We start from the raw sequence: 19,964 nt of genomic DNA on the forward strand, positions 1-19,964 counted from the left end.
TTTGATTCATATATCCGTTTTTCTTAATCTAGAGAATTAAAAGTAACGCAAAAACACAATATGCTGTATAATTCTTGTGCTCATAAAACTTAAAATTTTGTAATTTCTTGGTTTGATTTTGGGGTGCCGTTCTCCATTTTTGACCCAGGCGGCTTTGGCGCTCCCGCTAAAATTGGTTAATTAGAAAAAACATTTGAGATGTCAGATCAAAAATAACTGCAAACGTAACCTTAAAAGTATTTTCAAAATGCTTTAGAGTTTTTAAAACGCAATAACGTGTTTAAAAAACTTTTTCTCTGATGTTCATTTTATACTAGAAAAAGGTGACTGATATGCGTATTGAGAAACGTTCAAAAAACATTATTTGCACTTAAAACGTTATTTTTTGGAAATGTAATCAAATTTATAACTTATATTAGGTACGTTTATTTATAATGTACTTTATACTTGAGATTCGCTGAAAACCTGAACTTTAGCAACTTGCTAATTATTTATAAAAGTTTTGTATTAAACTAATTTTAAGGCTCAAAATAAAAAATTTAGTGCTTTTATATTAGACAGTTTTTATACTTTTATAATACTTTTATATTAAACAGTTATATATTAAACAGTTAAGTATTTTTAGTTTAGTTTTTAAAACGTACGGAGTCGTATGTTTTGTACAGAAGGAAGACAATTTAAAGACTCGTTCTCTTTTTACTCAAGCGTGAACAAAATTAAAAGTAGCTCAAGCATGACCAATTAAAATCTGTTTGGTAAGACATTAATATTTTAATGAATTTTTTAACGGAAAGATAACGTAGAAAAACTATTTTACGTGCCATATGAATATACGGAAAGTTTAAAAAGGCTAATAGCAATCATTTATCCTGGAGTTGAATTCATTTATTTAAATATTTTTTATTTACTATTTTACACAATGATAGCGCTAAACTGTTTTTTAAGTTTTACGTTTAAGTAAGATCTTGCAATGATTTGAATTACAATGTTGCCATTGATGTTTATAATATTTACGCTGTCTAGCTTAACAGCTGTAAAAAGGTTACGAGGTAATTTCTTTGTTGTTAAGGTTACGAGGTAATTACTTCTTTTATAAGTTCTTAAAGTTATACCATACAAAAAATACATTAATAGTCGTTTTTTGCCATCATTTCCTTTAGCCAAAATGTAATCATTTTATCGATTTCATTTTCAAAGTTCTATAAATATGTAGTTGGTTTGTTTTAGAGGACATTGATTGCAGTCTTTATCTTGGATTTGATAGATATAATGCAGAACATCTTTACGATGATTCGCTACGGGAAAACAAAGCAACTCTTGCAAATGGAGCATCAATAAGCAAGCTCGATGGAAGTTGCGGAGTTTGTCTACAACTTCTTGATGGTGAAGTTATTTTGGACGGCGAAAACTTTAAAGGTAAAAATTTTTTTAAACTTATTTAATAAAATATTCCAGACAAAAAATTTATGTCTTTTGAAATCTTATTCTTCTTAAGGTTTACCACATCTGGGAATTACAATAGCATTAATGGTTAACATTGTTAATATTCGAGGGGCGCACGAACTATTTCAAACTGTTGGTTCTCATTCTGATCATAAAGAAGGTGTGAATATAGACAAATTTAAAAAATCTTTAGTACTCCAAACGATACGTATTTAATAATAAGTTAAAAAAATATTTTAGGACAATATCATTTGGAGGTTCTTGATGGGAAAGTACGATGGTTTCACCGCAATGAACACGGCGAAACTGTATTCTCAGCTGAGACCGTAAAGCAAGAAATTGATGAAAAGGTATGGACAGAACTTGCTGTTACTTATGACGGACATTCTGGGGTATCAAAGATTTATAAAAATGGAATAATGATAAAAGAAGAAGTGTCAGATGCAATGCCTTTGTCAAGTGACTGGGGACTTTTTGCAGGTAATAATATAGCAAAATTCTTTTTTGTATTATTGTAATTTGGTACGACAATTGCTTCACTATTTACAGTAATTTCACTATAACGAACTTTAAAAGAAAAAAGAGAATTTAGAAATTATGATATACATTATTCTTCCAGAAATAATGTTGCCATTATTAAAAGTAAAAGTTAACGGAATGTTTTGAATAGCACTATTTGATTCTGGATGCTTTACCACCTTGGCTAATGCGAGATCTACACGGTTTCAAAAAATTCATCACAACATTGAGAGGAACTGTCCAATTACTAATTGAAATAGTAAATAACAAGGCGGCCCTGGGACCACCGAAAGTATTGTTTCCACTTTGTGCAAGAAACCTTGGCCAAAAAGATAATTCGTCAAACAAAATGCCAGCGGTGAGGGAAAAAAAAATTTCAATCTTAAGATTGCCTACCTTCATATCCATATTAACAAAAAAGTATGGTCTTGTCATACAATAGTTATAAATGGAAAACGGTAATATTTTGTTAGAATATGCATTGTCATCAATGTGGCTCAAAAATTATCACAGTTTTTTGGCATGTAACCGATGCAAGGTTAACAGTAAAAAAACCATAAGATAGGCAACATTAATGATATACTTGTTAATGAAAGTGTAAAAACTGTTTAAAATGTAGCATTGTATTTGTATAAACTTAGATTGTGAACAGAAGTTCTTAAAAAGGGATGTGTATTAGGACTGAGAACAGAAAAGAATAAAAATGGTGAACTAATATAGTAGCGGATTGACGTAGTACAACTCGAGTCTGTGACACAATCGCAAATCTTCTATTACTCGGTGTAGTTAAGGCGATTTACAAATTATTCGAATTCTTTTATTTGGAATTAGCATGGTTTTATCAGCGTATTATGTCCAAACAAGAGCTTTAAATGGTATAGTTTTTTTTTGCTTCAGATTTTTTTAACATTTAAAGAAACTTTTCATTTTTTAATATAATTTTCAAAACCTTCTTACTACCCGTAATAGTGAATCTAAAGAACACCAATTTGGAGTCTTCAGATCAATTCCGCTCATCGGCGTTAACATTAATTTAGTTAAAATCTTTTGAAAAAGTTCCTTAATTTACTATCAATCCTAGTTCTAATCAATTCTGACGTATACCAGCTATATATAGTTGTCAAAACACAATATTTCTATTAATTTTCACAAAAAATACTTGAATTCCGACTAAAAAAGAGCTCATAACTAAGAGAAATTGCCAATAAACGGTCAGAACAGATCATATTGTTAAACTATAATGTTTATTTTACCTAAAAAACGTATTTATTTAAAATCTTATTAAAATTTGGACAAGCGATTGTGATTTTAAGAAGATTTAAAAAAAAAAAAAAAAGAATCTTCGGTCTTGGTTTTTTCGCTATAAATTTTTTTATTTTATGATACCGCAAAATTTATCATTTTAATTTTTTCCGTCTTTTCATAATTCACAGACTTGATGATTTAACGGAAATATGTCGTAGTCAACAAAATATCATACAGACGTTATGATATTTTAAAACTGCCTTAACTACATCGAGTAGTCGGGTAAATTTTTTGGACATACCCGATAGCAAGAAGTTTGAGTCTATTAAAATTTGTCAAATTCTAGTTTTGCTAAATCTCAGTACAAGGGGATAAGATTGGAAAGTAAAGAGAGATGAGCAGATACAGGGTGTATACCTAATTTCTGACCCCCTATATCTCGGTTTAAGAATACGGTATTTCAACACATACCATTTTATTACTGTCATATCAATTTAATTAGACAAAGAATATATGTTAATAGTCAGTAATCAGTATTTTGTCCATTTCTTTCTATGCATTGGGTAATTCTCCTTGGCAGGCTTTCTGCTAGGCGAAAACACTCTTCTTGCGTAATGGCAGCCCACTCCTGTTCAACACGTCTGATCAACTGTTCACGATTACGAGGTCGATGATTGTGTAAAACACTGTCCTGGAGTCTTGACCAAATATGTTCGATGACATTTAAGTTGGGCGAGTTGCCAGGCCAGTTGGTCCACACTGCTGGAAAGTCTCTGTTGATCACATTCATTGTTGCTCTTGCCGTGTGGCAAGTTGCTCCATCTTGCATCAGAATAACTTTAATTCTCACAGGAAAGATGGTCTTATCATCAGCTGCACGTTTGTACACAGGTAGAATAATATCACGGTAATATTTTCCATCAACAGTTTTATTTTGCTCAACAACAACCAGATCAGTTTTGCCATATCGAGAAATGCCGCCGGCTATCATAATCTTGAGACCGAATTTCGGACGTCGAACATAAGGTATTGACTCTGGTGTTGCTGTACGTACTCTTTGATTTTGACGGTTTGGAGCCGGATATAATTCAATTGGACTCTCATCAGTCCACAATACGTGAGCTCGTTTCACTTTACCATCCGGTGAGTCATCTGCGAATCCCTCTTCTTGCAAACGAGTACAAAAATTTACGCGATCAGTGATGTTTTTCTACGACAACATGGGTTTCACTTTCTGTGTATAGACATGCTTTCCCCATGTGGTCTTGCGCAAGTATTTACTGATAGCACTGTATGAAATTATTTTTACTCTTTCTTTGTAACTGTCTGAAAAATTCAGTTTCTTAGCTACAGTTCTCGTTCCAACTCCGACTTTGTCTTTGACCCACTTTCTGACCTTGTCCTTGGTTCTTGGTGAAAACTTTGTTGGCTTTCCTGAGCATCTGTGACGTCACCCTCTTGTTTTCTTGCCCACTTCCTTACAGTATTTTGAGAAACTTTACACTGTCTAGTGATTTCTTTAATGCTTAATCCTTGACTACATAAAACTTGAATTCGGTGACGAAGTAACTGTTTATCAGAACTCATTTTCAGAGTAAATTGCTAAAAAACACATGTTATATAATACATGTTAGTAACATATACATATAAATACACACAGAGTAATTAATGTAAATCATAAACAGACACTAAGTGTCACTGATATAAATAAGGCAAATAAAAATAATGCTGATTATTTCTTGTAGCCAAAATGCTAAACATTAAAAAAGTGTAAACTTAATTTCTGACCCCGGTTTCGAAGAGTAGCAATACGTCATAAACAGTGAAGAAAAAATGTGTTATTAATTGGCAAACTAAGATCACATATTAAGGAGTAATAAGGACAATTTACTTAAAAATCGTGCTAAAACTATAGTCATAATGCCAAAGGCCGTGGAAGACAAGGAGAATGAAAATATCATTTTTATGTATGTTGACAAAATGGCTCCCATAAACATTTTCTGAGGTCATATCCTATCTGAAGTGAGCGTTTTACGTGCAGAAAGTATAGTTACAACAAAATACATACTATAGTATTTTTCGGGCTAAAGTAGCATTTAAGAGAGCAACTCAAAATCTTGTGTTTGTAACATGTGGGGGGTCAGAAATTAAGTATACACCCTGTATTTGTCAGGTTTACGGCAATAATATGGAGTCTTAAAAAAATGTACACTAAATAGTATGCACATCTCTGACAAAGAAGCAAATGTGTCATTTCAAAATCTCCTGATTCATACTGTTCCAAAAATAGTGGAATCAAAAATAGTGCTAACCATATCTAAAATTATTAATAGAGACGAGAACTCGATTGAGTTGATTTTTTTTTGTAAATTAAGGATTTGATAGAGCCAATGGCTTTTGCCAATTCATCCATAAGTTGCAGGAGTTGACTGGAAGCTCTTCGATGATTTGCTTTTTTCTGTTACAATTGAACAACTAAGACTTCCAACATATGATTGGGTCTTATTTTTAGCAATATCAACTCCTAATTCTGTTAAACTTTGAAGACCAATGATCTTAAAGTATACTAATCAAAGAAGAAAACTTTTTCTCGAAACAAAAATATTTGTCTCGGAACAAAAATATTTGAACTGCGAATGATAAACGTAGTGTACAGTTATCAAATGATGAAGTTTTTATTAACAAAGCTCTATATTTTTAACACTTATTTTTTGGAAAATTTTTAGCGGAAACCACTAAGAAACCGTTTTATCAATTGTACCCGCTTTGTAGAACACCACCTACTGAAATGAATCACATTGAAAATTATACAAATAAATTATTTAACTCTGAGAAATAAATATCATTGCTTAATATCATATAAATGGATATTAGGCAATGGTAGGCAGAAGAAAAAAAAGTTTTTATAAAAGCTTGAGAAAGTCTAATATAGAAAGATTTTGGAAAAAAAGTAAATTTACACGTAGACGAATCTCATCCAGGAGATACTGGTTAATCTAATAGCAATGCTGCACGGTAAACTTTTTTTGATTCAAACTTGTTATCTGAAATTTTGAGGAAAAAAATCTTATTGTCCATTCAAGAGCAATTTTAACTTCTTAATCTGATCAAATTTTTTGGTTAGTTATTTAGGTGCTCCTAACGGTTTTATCACCGAGCGAAATCGCATTTAACCAGGAAGTTGACACCTCTTCTTTACCAATGATTCATATATGGCCAGAGCCAGATTCGAACCACGGACTTTCAGTTCTAAAGCCAGTACTTACCCCAATACACCACGTTTGTGTGGTGGTCAGTGGTTTTGGGCTCTACCCCAAAAATCAACATTGGTAAAGTAAGAGGTGTGAAATTCCCTGTTAAATGTTCTTCCACGGTGCTCTTTGATAAAACCGTATGCATTTTTGGGAGCACCTTAATAACCACAAAAAAAAGTTTAAGTTTTTTACAAATTGTCTACAAACTAAAGTTGTCAACTGGAAAATTTCTTACAATTCCGGAAAAATAAAGTTCTTTCGGAAAGATATTGAGAATCAGGAATTTTTTTTTTTCGTACCGAATTTTACGAAACAAAAAAAACCGTCGATGTTCATTTCGCAAATGCTACTTGCGAAATGTATCCTTTCGCAAGTTGAATTAAGAAATAAAACTATTTTGCTACATACGAAAGTAGCGCCTACGGAAGTCGCACTTGCGAAACGACGTTTTAAAGTCTATAAAAAAACTTTGTTGGCCAAACGAATATAAATGTAAAAAATAAAATTTTTTATACCAAAATGGTAATAATAAAATTTTATTTTCAGTATTGCAACATATGAACATTTTAAGGTTTTATTTTAAAAATAATGATAAAAAACCAAATTTCTTTCGCACCGCAACTTGCGAAACAGTTCTTAAGGGCAAAAAACTTACGAAACACGGCATAATAATTATATTTAACTACGTTTTATGAATCAAATACATATAATTAACTAAGTAATTAAAATACTAATTTTTTATATGATATTGATAAGTTTCAGTTTTAAATTTTTATAAAAAAATCAAGACTTTCATAAAATATACTTTTTAGAATGTCATTTAATGAATAAGAATTAAATAAAGAAGATAACTTAAACATACGAATACAATTGCGTAATCGGGAAATAATGCCTATGATGAAATCAAAAAAAGACCTAATTTAAATAATGGATGCTAAAACTTAATTATGTAATAAAATGCTTAAAAATAACTCTCACTTTTCAAATCAAATAATTATGTTTACTCAGTTTCAATGTTTTTATTTTTGAGGTGCTCTGTTATATGCGCTTTCGCTTTTATTACCTTAATAACAACAAGTAAATAAAAAAAAAATTTAAAGACATTCTTTTTAATAATTTTTTCTAAAATGTTTTCCTTTATATATAAAAAAAGTCAGGGTGGGAAGGGTATTTGTTGCCCCTTGTGTCGTTGGCCCTGATAATGTTTTAATTTTCAACATCCCAACGTTTTTGGGACTATACAACTGCTGAAAATTTTAAAGCTCTTGCTATTTTGGAGAGCAGTAAAAATTTAGTTGCAAGGTTTTGCAGCAAAAAAGCGGGCACGTACAATGCAACCCTTCCTTGGGTCTTTGTCCCTAGAAATAATTTTAACATAGAAGCTCACCAGGACTATACAAGCGCTTAAAGTTTCAGAGCTGTAGTTAGTCTGAAAGGTAGTGAAAAATTAATTGCAAGATTCAGTAAGAAACAACAACGGCCAAACAACACTTAAAGTTCAATTAAACTTTGTAATAGAAGCAAATATTTTACTAAGTTTTTATATATGAGAAGATAAATAATAAATCTCCATTTTTGCTAAGCCAAAGCTTAGCAAAAATGGAGATTTATTATTTATCTCCTATTTTACGCTCCTTCCGTATGGAACTGTTTCGCAAGAATTCTTTCGAAATGATTTATTTCGCTAGTTTCTTTTTGTAAAGGGTTATTACGAAATTATTATTATTTATTTTTTTCGTATAATGCGTTACGGAAGGTGAATTTGCGCGAGTACTTCCGCAATACCAACTTGAAACGTGGAAGATAAAAATGCAAAATTTTCTTAAGTTTTTGTTTACGGCGAACAACCCTACTACAAACTTTAATAATCAGTGAGAAATATTCATCGTATAAAACTTGTGTTCATAAAATTGTACCTCATAGAGCTAAAATTTATAAATACAAAAAAGACTAATTCAGTAGCGATTTGAATCATTGTTGAATTAATTTTACCACTCGAAAAAAGGCTAAAAAAAATTTGTACTACTTTCACTGAAAAGATCGTTGCATTACGCAAGAAAAATCCTAAAAATTGATAACTTAACTGATTATTTTTATCGAGATTTAAAAACATCAGATCCTTATGTTTTCGGTACTTTTTTGAATAGACGTTCAAAATCTTTATTTTAGTTTGTACTAAGAGAAGAGGTATTACAACTTTAAAGGATTGAAAATTCCATGGTAAGGATGTTAGTGAATAGGTTTGGCCTAAGTTGATTAAAGTTTATTGACAATTAATTGATGTTTATCGACAATCAGATTGCGTTGATATAAAAGCCAAGATGATAAATAAATGGCGAATAAATACTCAGCAATAACTAATGAATTTACTTTTAATTAAAATAATTCAAAAACATTGTTATTATTATTATTAAAACGATTATTAAATGAAAACAGTTTTTCCAATTTGTATGTGTCTTCACATACCGCAAGACCCCCTTTAATTTGGGAAAAGCCTTACTTTTATATTTTAGATAAACTCAGTTTTTATAACTTTATTTTTCAGTCTATTTTCCATAATATTAAACGAAATTTTACTTCTTATATATTAAGGAGTATATTAAAAGTAAAATCAGAGCGTGACTTTACCGTGAACTCACCGACTAAAAATGACTTCACCGTGAACTCACCGACTAAAAATGAATTTTATGTTATGTAATAAATGCAAAGAAATTCTAAGTAGAAACATTTTAATTTGAAAATAGTTATTCTCAGACGGATCCAGTCGACATCAAAATCTATATTGGATTGAAAAAAAAGGTCGAAATTTATTATTCGGATTCTTACAGAAACATACAGAATTTAATAAAAGTCACATTTAAGTATGCTATTATTTCCTATTCAAAGAAGCTTTCTTCCTCTGCATTTCTAAAAATTTTACGTTAAGCTCTGAAAGTATTTTCCATATTCTTCCTATTGATGTTTAAAATCTGGAGTATGCAATATTTTTGGAATATGAACTGGCGCTTTTATATTTTTGGTGGTATCATCTCAAAAAAATTTAAAATGCTTTTTTCCTTCGATTCTTAATTAGAGCTGTTTTTTCTTTTTCTTTTACTTCTTTCATTTAACTTTCAGTTATTAATTTATTTATTTTTAGGAATTGGTAATTTCAAAGGAGATCGTGAGCTTAAAGGTTATATCGACGAATTTTATATTTTTAATAGAACGTTAAATGACTCTGAAATATTGGCAATCCACTCCCACTGCAAAGGAGCGTTGGCATCGCAAATAATGCATCTACGTTTTGGTGAGGTTGATGGAAATGTTTCAATAGATTCGTCATACCAAGGAAACAATGGTTACTTTATTGGAACCGTTACAGCTGGTAATAACTAAATTAATACTAATAAAATTTGTTTATTATAGTTTAATAGTATTATAATTAAGTTGTTTATTATAGTTTACGGCTCAATTTTAACTTTAAATTGAAATTACCGTTGTAATAAATATATTGAAGAAAATAATATTTGATAATAGGTTGTTATCAGAGTTGTTAGTTCTTGGTCTTGGCCTGGCCTAGTTATCAGAGTTGTTAGTCTTGGTCTTGGTCTTGGCCTGGCCTTAAGGCCAAAAAACGAGGCCTTGGTCTTGGTCTTGGCCTTGAAACTGTTGGCTTTGGCCTTGGTCTTGGCCTTGAAAACTTTTGCCTTAGCCTTAATTATTTTGGCCTTGGCCTTAAAAAAATTACATATTTTCTTATTGATTTCCTTGAATTCTGCTCATAACCTTGGTCTATTTTTACAAAATGTGGTTTTATTTTCACAGCACTTGCTACTTACAGTTTTGTTAATAATTGGCCTTGACGTAAAGCAAAAATTGAAGTCTTTTAACTTGTGGCCTTGACCTTGGCCTTGCTACTTTTGACCTTGTTAACAACTCTGGTTGTTATAGGAGGAAACAAAAACAAGTAAACGATATTAATCTTAAACACAAGCACACGTACATACGCATATAAAACATAGATTTTACTATGAATTTCTGATTAATCAGTCATAAAAAAACTTGTAAGAAATTAATTTTTAATTTTTAAAACAATTTGTTATAGGATCCAATGGTACATGCGGTCCGGCTGTACAAGTAGCCACATCAAAACTAAACGCAACTTCAGAAATATCTTTGCGTGGATCTCGCTTTCACAATAAACCTACAGACGCTTGTACTATTGCATTGTGGGTTAAACTTGAAGATGAGACTGGAAAACACAGACTCTTTTATACGACAGGTTTTGACGAATTCGCAAAGCCGTTTTCACAATTGATTTGAACCCTCCCTCTTTTTTTGAAATATAAAGTGTAGAGAGCCTCTTCTTTTATGCTTGTATTTGAAATTCGGTACGTTCTCGTGAATTTTCGTATACCAATTTTAGGGGGACACTCAATGCACACACATGAACAGTATGAGCTGAGCGTTCAAGAGGGGGCAATTTATTGGATCCATCACAATGAATACGACCAAAAAATATTCTTTGTTAAAACTGAACCAGTAGTAGTGAAAAGTAAACATTTTTTTATTTGTTGTATAGATTTATTTTATTTGAAAACTCTTAGTTTGCTATACATACAAAGGTTGCATTTAATGTGAATTTAAAATAGAAACACTATGGTTATTACAATGGTTCTTACTAAACCCTCATTTACTAAAACCTGCTATTAAGCGCACATTTTTTTTTTACCAGTAATAAACATTTGTTACTATATTTTCATTCAATAATCATTCAGCTATAAATTTGTCACAGTTACGCAATTAAAAATTATTTTCTTAATAACTATTTGGATTTGGCATTACATTTATAAATTCTTTATTTAGACGAATGGACTCATATTGCAGCAACTTATGATTCTACGAAAGAGATTGCAGTAATATATGTCAACGGTGATATCAAAGAAGGAGCTAATGGCGCAGGAGCACTATCAGAAGATTGGGATGGTAAAGCAGCATTTGGAAAACATTTTGGATCAAACGAAGGCTATGATTTCTTTGACGAAATTGAAATGTTTAGTCGCGAGTTATCTCCTTTAGAAATCCGCCAGATGTTTATGAAATGTAGTGATGTTTTGCCCTACGGTAAATTCGTTCCTTCTAACGTAACGCTCGTGTTGCTGACACGAAAAGCTTTTAAGTAATTATTATAAAATTGTATTTGTAAACTGATTTTTTTTTTTTAATTGTTTAGGAATGAGAAGTTCAATACCAAATGATAAATATGTTCGCCTCTTAAAACTTCTGCAGAAAAAAAGTAGATCCCCACGATATAGGCGAGGTTTGATAAAAAATAAATAATTTTATCAAATTGTTATACTTTTTTATCGTATTTTTCAACAAAGATTTAGAAGTATTAATAAAATTTAGATACTCAAAACCAATCACAGTTGATATATATGACCTTTGACCGGATTGCTGGAGATAAGGTTTTTGATGACTCAGGTTATTCAAATCAAGGAAGTCTTGTTGGTTTATCAAAACTGGCCAGAGATGCCGGTAAATGTGGTCATGGACTTCGATTTCAAGGCGGTAAGTCTATAAATTTTTACATTTTGAAAAGTTATCTTTTATAAAGTCTAATAACTTTTGTAGTAAGTGACTTTGTATATAGGTTATATTCTTTTAAATGGAAACGCCATCAAAAACAAACCGCGTACAGGAATTACAATTTCAGTCTGGGTATACATGGATTCAATAGAAGGTCAACAAGAAATTTTTCAAACAATTGATTCAAAAAAAGCCGTTAATAAACATGGGATGTATTACTTAGAAGTTAGCAATGGTCAATTAAGATGGTTTCACAGAAACGAAGAGGGAGAGGTGAGGGACGGTTGGTATTAAGTACACTAATAACTGTTACAAAAGTATATTTTTTGGATTTAAATAAAAATACTTTTAACATAATTGTTTCTTTAGACAATATTTAGCGTTGAAACAAATAAAAAAACTTTGTTACAAAAAGAAGTATGGGTTCATATTGGAGCAACATATGACTCAGAATCAAAAAAAGCTATTATATATGGAAATGGAGAAAAAATTCAGGAGGATGATGGATATGGATACCTTTCCCAGGTACAAATTTTTGTTTGACAAGTCTCAAGATTATTTGCGATCTCGAGACTCATTTTACATTTCAGTGTAACTTAGTACAATTTAACTAGAACATAAAGCAAATTAAGTTTGATTAAGGACTGGGATGGTCAAGTCAGCATCGGAAAGTTTTTTGACTCTTCTGATAGTGGTGAAAATTTAGAAGGAAGAGAGTTTCATGGAGTACTCGACGAATTTTATATTTACAATAGAGCATTAAGCCAAGTAGAAATCAGTCGGTTAAGTCAAATATGCGACTTTAGAAGAGTTGTACTTTATTATAGTTTTGAAAAAATTCATACGGAACGAATATATGATCAATCAGGATTGTCTAATATAGGAAAACTTATAAACCATAGTGATATTGTTGATGGAAAATGTGGAAAAGGGTTAAACTTTTCCGACCACAGTTATATTTCACTTTTTGGTGATGAGTTTCGTCAGAAGCCTTCAAATGCAATTTCAGTGTCAGTGTGGTTACGACTGAACACAAATAGGTAATTTATGTTACATAAATGCACATATAATGTCATTTACGATCCTAATTGTTTTCCAGCTCAACTGGGAAATAATTAAGTTCAGCCCTCCTTCTTTTAGTCCTATTGAACCTTTGATTTTATTTTCATTTTTGTAACATAACTTTTAAAAAGAATAAATTTACTTTATTGCTTAACTCCCTGATAAAAGAAACTTTTGTACTTATTATTCTTAAATATTTTTGTTGTTTTATGTATTATTTTAAATTATTGGTATTATGTATTAATAAAGCTTTATTAATAAAACAATATTAATTATGTATTGAAAAATTTTACATCATTTTTAATGTAAACTTTTTTAATACATTAATATATTTGTTTAAAAATTACAAAATTGTTTTTTAAGAGGTCGACACGAGATATTTAATACAATCGGAAGCCGTTCTCTTCATAAGCACGATCAGTACGATTTTGCAGTTATAGATGGGTGTATTTCTTGGTTTCATAAAGACCATTTAGGTAAAGAAATATTCAAAATAGAAACTAAACCTGTATGCAGACCAAGACAATGGATTAATTTAATAGCAACTTATGATTCGCAAGAAGAAAAAGCTCAAGTGTATTTAGATGGTGTGCTTGTTAAAGAAACAAAAGGATCCGGATATTTATCACAAGATTGGGGTCATTTTGCAGGTATTGGTTTGCATTATTATGAAAATACTCACTTGAATGGCGCAGTAGATGAACTTTCAATCTTTAATTATGCTTTACCGCCTGATGAAGTTGTTTTTATATCAACAGGTAGTTGTAATTATGTTATGTAAGTATTGAAAACATTTTAACGAAAGTACGAAGATGACTAACTAAGCATAGATGTGCAACAAATACATGTGACAAAATGTCACAAATATAAAAAAAGTGAACTCCAAAGATGACAAAATTATGCGAGCATTAATGTTAAATGAAAAAGGTTAAAAGTATTCAATAAAAGTAGAAGTAAAAAAATAATCGAAGTTACTAAAACTACGTCAAGTGTCGACGAACCTTTAATTTGATACTATTCAATGTATATATAACAATTAACTTGTATATATTTTTTTACTATTCACGCCAGATGAATAATATTTTTTAGATTATTCAACGTTTTTTCAAGGCTTTTTATCTTAGTTAACATAAATAGGAAAACAGCATATATTATCATAAATTAAAAAATAGCAATAGAGAAATGTAATTGTTCTGAACATAAAAATAATTTTACTATACCTTTGATTTTATTTGAATGACTTTTTAATTGAACTGAGTCTAAGTTCGTTTCACTGCTGTTTCGTTTTGCTTTCTGACATGAATTAAAGATATTTGTAAATCTTGTAATGCTTAAAGTCTGCTGCTGATTCAATTTCGCACTGATTAAGTTTAACTCTTGGCGTTGCAGTTTGCTTAACAGTAGCTTTTATTCCGTCATACACTCCTTTTAAATGTAAGTAGAAAATATTGCTACTTGTATTTTTTTCATCGCTGAAAAAAAATGCAACTGCAATCATTTCTTAAAATGTTTCTCAAACAATTTTCGCAGTCATAATATTTTTGTTTTTAAATTGAGAAGTGGCATCATCGCTAAACATGTGCACTTCTTAGGAATAAAGTGAAGTATTATGTCAATAAATCATATAGCTGAAAACTTTGTATGATCACTTGAATTAGAGACTATGGTGAAAGTGTTAAAATCAATGTGTCAGAATTCAAGGTTTAAAATTAAAATTGAGTTTTGAGCAGTTTGCAGTTCATATTAATAGAAACACTTGGCGTTTTCAGCCCAGTGAGTTTGGATTATCAAAGTTTGACAATTATTCATTGAAACTTTTTCAATTTCTTAAAAAATTTATATTTGATTTCTTAACAAATGCGCTTTTAACAAATTTGTCACGCGTCACTGATATATGCTAAATAAGTTCCGCTACGTCCAACTTTTTTGAAATCTTTTATATGTTTGCGTAAGATGTAGTTTTTTTTCTCTTTATTATATTACAAACGACAAACCAAAGTATTGTTTATATTTTTTTGTCGCGAAATTTAATCTGAGTAAAACTTTTTGCATGGTGATGTTTAGTAAACTTCATCATAATAGGAAAATTTAACAACTGCTCAAACATTATTTTGGAAATGTGCAAAAAGCTTTGAACATGAAGGGTATTGGCCCATACCCATCACAAAGAGCTTCTGGTAACCAAAAAAAAAATGTTAATAACAAGTAACTGGTAACAACAAAATATTAATAAAATTAAATCTTTCTTACAACAAGTAAATATAGAACTGCATTTGCTATACGATGCATTTTTCTCAGATTTGATTCAAATTTTTCGCATAACAGAAGTGGAGTTATTATTATTATTTTTTTGTGGTTATTAAGGTTCTTTCAAAAGTCTTTACAGTCTAATCTCAGAGCATTGCGGAAGAGCATTTAACGTTGCTTTATGGGCTAGAGCCAGCATTGAACCTGGAACCTCTTGGTTCAAAGCCAGAACTTTTACCACTACGCCACGTAAATACCATGACTTGTGGTAACTAGAACATTTTGGCACAAATTGTTGTGAAACTAATATCTATGTATAATATTGTTTTTTCAAGTATTAATGGGGTGAAAGAGTTTTTCTTTTTTTCCTGACAAATATAAAATGAATAAAAAAACTTTTAATGGAATTCTGAGTTTCATGCCTATCGGCAATTATCATGTTGCGCTAATCAAATCGTCATTAACGTAAATCGTTTGGATTGGCTGCTTATATAAAACAATTAAACGTAAATCGTTTGAATTAGCTGCTTATGTAAAAATATTAATGTCCCCCTTGGGAATATGTGTAAATGGCGTGCTTATCGCAGCCTCGCACTCTCGAAGTAATCTATCAAACAACAACGGACACGAGCAACTCTTCTACTACTAGTTGTGATCTTCGATATTTCTTTGTGTTTATCGCATATTTTTATATATTTATTAATTATAACAAATTGAACTCATTTTACAATACAACTCTAACGTAAAATAACACATCAGCCATTCATAACTTAAAAACCGTTTAAAAAATTAAAGTTAAAACTACGATGGAACGAGTTCTGACGTTACAAAAACAAAACAAAACAAAAAGACGTCAAAGTTTTTAGTCTCCGGTGTCGAATAAGGAAAGTAAAATGTTAATTGAATGGCGACACTTTTACAAGTATTATTAGTATTTGATATTGTTTCATATCTTTTATTAAGCAAATTTATTCATCTGTATGATAATGTTTGAAAGTTCTCGTAAAGACAAAGATTACAAACTTTTGATGCTTGATTGTAGGGCCTACATCGCGCTATTACTTTCTATGTAGTGAGATGTTTCATAATTTTTGATTTAACTTCTTTAGGCAGTTCGGAGTCATTTTTAAATTTGGATGCATTGAAAGGTTTAAGGTGGTTGGCATATTTTAATTTAAATGCGGTTTCACTTTTACCGAAATAAACCTTATCTTTGAATTCAGGATCTCCAGAAATTACAGAGGCTTGGTATACGATTTTGCTAGAAAGTAATTATTTAATGGTAAAATGTTTTCGTCTATGCAGTTATAATGTTTTGATTTCATTTTTTCATCGTTTTATAAAATCTTATTGTTTTGCGCATTTATAAAAGACTTCACATTAGACATGCAACTGAAGCTAACTTTAATATAGTTTCAATTAAAAAGTTATGTCAATTAAAGCTAAGAAGCAATTTCCAATTTTAGTTTCAAGATTTTTGCTAAACGGGAAGTTGCACCATTCAATTGCGTTTGTTAGCAATTTGTTGTATCTATCTTTAGATAACACTGGACAACAAACTATATATATATTTTTGTATCTTTAGCAATTTTATTCAAATTATACTAATTTTGGGCTGAGAAAAAAGAAAATGATAACGAAAATTTTTTATTAGCTCTAGTTTCTGAGATATACAATACCAATAAATCTTTATTTCAGTTAATTTGCAACAACGCAATATGACATAATTTACATATTAAAATAGTATTTAAAGTACATTTGGTTTTTTTATAACAGATATATTCTAACAGTTTTACACAAAGAAATCATGATCATCAAGCTAATAGATATAAAGATGATTTTGGGGTATCGTCACAAGACCGTGATTTTTTTCTTCCTTTTATAGACTAATTCTGGAGCATCCCTACACATAAACTAATAGTAATCTGCAAGCATAGCCTCATTCCAACGGCCCTGATATCTTTGTTCCATTACTAAAATAACTTGGTGAAACCTTTCCCCATGTTCATCACTAACAGTTCCAAAACTGAGGGGGGGGGGGGGGGAGGAGAAATCTAGGTGTGAGTGGAGGAAATAAATTTTGAGGGACATGTTAAATCCAAGTTGATGATATTTTTGCAGAAGTACTGTTATTAATTGAATGTAGTTATCATCTCTTTTGTTGCCTAAAAATCCGCAAACCACTCCCTCAAGAGCTTCCCAAGTTTCCTTTTCTTGCCTCTTCAAAACTTCGTCAAATGCAGAATCCTTCATAAGTTGACGTATTTGTTGCTCAACAAAAATACCCTTTTTAACTTTTGCGTTGTTTCTTTTTGAAAATTGGCTACTTAAATACCTAAAAGCCTATCCTTCTTTGTTCATACCTTTGACAAAATTTTTCATTAAACCCAACTTTATATGTAATGGTGGAAAAAGAACATTTTTTAGATCTATGTTGAGATTTCTTACAGGCCAGTTTTCTTTTATATAATGTGAACTTCTGTCTCTACTGCCCCACATATACAAAAAGCAGCAATATTTAGTATACCCTAATTGCATTCCTAAAAGTATAGCAATGACTTTTAGATCTTCACAAATTTTCCATGTGTATTCATTGTAATTAATTGATTTAAGGAGAACTTTCATGTTTATATAAGTCTCTTTCATATGAACTGCATGGCCAATAGGAACAGAAGGTTTCCATTGTGCAGTAATACAGCTTTCAAACTTAGCTTAGATGAGTCTATGAATAACCTCCATTCAGTTGGATCATACTTCAAATTAAAACAATACATTTATCCAACGACATCAATGCAAACAACAAGTTTATTTTTCTTCTCAATAAAAAAAAAAAAAGCAGATTCTGCTGCCGTTTTCTATAATGTGAAACCTTGACATCAAATTGGAGAAGATTCCACTTCATGTTCTGCTTCTTCTCACAACTTTGTGGTGGAGTAGGAACTGGTAAACTATCTGAATGTGGAATAGATCGAATTGCAGATGGAAGATTCGGATATTTAACTGTTCCCATTTTCTTATTTGACAAACCTGCCTTAATGGATGGGATCAAGCAGAAATAGCAGTCATCTGTATAGCTCCCTCCATACCAAAGGAACGGCAAAACGACTTTCGCTCCCTCGATACCATAGGAACGGCAAAAGCCGAAGATCTTTTTTTATTTTTCAACCATTTTTGTAGTGTAACCGAATAAGAACTACAGCATATTTATGGAGCCTATGACTTATCCTGGTCTCTGATCAATCTTCACAAAAGGTGTCAGTTCTTTTCTGTGAGGAAAATGTTATTTCACAGCAAATGTAACAAAAATTGCCCACTAAATTTACACGCTTTCTTGGCATGTTGATTTGTCAAATTTTACGCTAGTAAATGAAAAAAAAAACTAAGAATAGATTAGACCAGAAACTCTAGCAAACACACATAACTAATATCACAAGTTTTAAATATGAATAAAACATCATGGATAGTCAAAAATAAAAAACAAAATTTTTTTTTCTAATAATGAAAATTTATAACCTTGAGAGAAAATTTTTCTTTAATTTTTTAAACAATAGCTAATATGTCATTTTTGAATTCAGCAGGTAGAAATACATAAGAAATAACTAAAATTGGTTCCGAAACAAAAACTGTTGTAATTTATACAGTGTAATTTATACAAATTAGATGTTTTGTCTGCGTTTATTAATGTTTTTATGCGACATGCGTAAGGATTTTAGATCATGAAACTTGCTTTTTACGTTAGAAAATTTTATTGATTTAACTAAATTTATTAATTCGGAGGACCGCATTTCATTTATTTGCGGTGGACATTTTAAAGATTTGATCCCGAAGTCTGTCTAATTTGAAACATTTCTTGGTTAGTTATTTATGAAAACTCCTTTTATCTCATTTTCTTTAGAAGCAACTCTGTTTTGTTTAGTAATTTTAATTTATATTTTTAATTGAACATTTCAAAATTATTTTTTCCATTTTCCAACTTATATATTATGACTAGAAAAATATGGAGGAAATTTTGCAGACGATACTGTATTATCTATCAAAGCTCGGGTAACTTAAAGATGGTTAATCTTTTTATGGTATAACAATCTTGTTATACCAAATAATAGCTTAATAAATATATAAATAGAAAAAAGTTTTTTCTCGTATAAATATGTTATGTGGAATTGCAGAAACCTTTGTAAATCAATCTTTGTTCGTGTCACCTTTAATATCACATTGAGTGACACTAACAAAGATTGCTCCCAGCAGCCAATATATTTAAAGAACTTTTCTCGCGAGAAAAGTGAACTTTTCTACTAGAAAAACCGATATTTTCGGCGAAGCTCTTGAAAAATACTAATCTTGTAAAAAAACGATGAGTGAAACGGAAATATAATCTTGACTTGTGATTCTAGTGCAAAATTTTCTTACTCAAAAGTAAATGATTAAATGAAGACATTGGTACCAACAAGTAAATATAAGCAACAAATGCATTTTTTATTTATTCATTAATTACTTTTTCTCGTGTTTTTTATTTATTTTTATTAAGCATAAAGTTTATTTTGGAAAAATTTTATTTGAATGATTTTTAAAAAAACCATAAAAAAATACAAATAAAGCGGTATTTTATGATTATGCATCTTAATA

The 19,964-nt window shown here is 30.4% G+C and overlaps 1 protein-coding gene across 1 annotated transcript; it reads left to right on the forward strand.

The window, feature by feature from the left end:
- Positions 1–731: 731 nt before the first annotated feature.
- LOC100204986 (uncharacterized) lies at positions 732–14,325 on the forward strand. The gene is made up of 14 exons (XM_065813549.1): positions 732–1,049; positions 1,228–1,416; positions 1,496–1,603; positions 1,684–1,923; positions 9,601–9,828; positions 10,549–10,725; positions 10,870–10,998; positions 11,310–11,567; positions 11,677–11,763; positions 11,853–12,014; positions 12,097–12,305; positions 12,402–12,557; positions 12,675–13,072; positions 13,458–14,325. Exons 1-14 carry the CDS (start codon positions 986–988, stop codon positions 13,873–13,875), a joined length of 2,823 nt encoding a protein of 940 aa, XP_065669621.1. The 5' UTR covers positions 732–985; the 3' UTR covers positions 13,876–14,325.
- Positions 14,326–19,964: the final 5,639 nt, after the last annotated feature.

This window comes from Hydra vulgaris, chromosome 12 (genome assembly GCF_038396675.1).
Source record: "Hydra vulgaris chromosome 12, alternate assembly HydraT2T_AEP".
Classification (NCBI taxonomy): Eukaryota; Metazoa; Cnidaria; class Hydrozoa; order Anthoathecata; family Hydridae; genus Hydra; species Hydra vulgaris.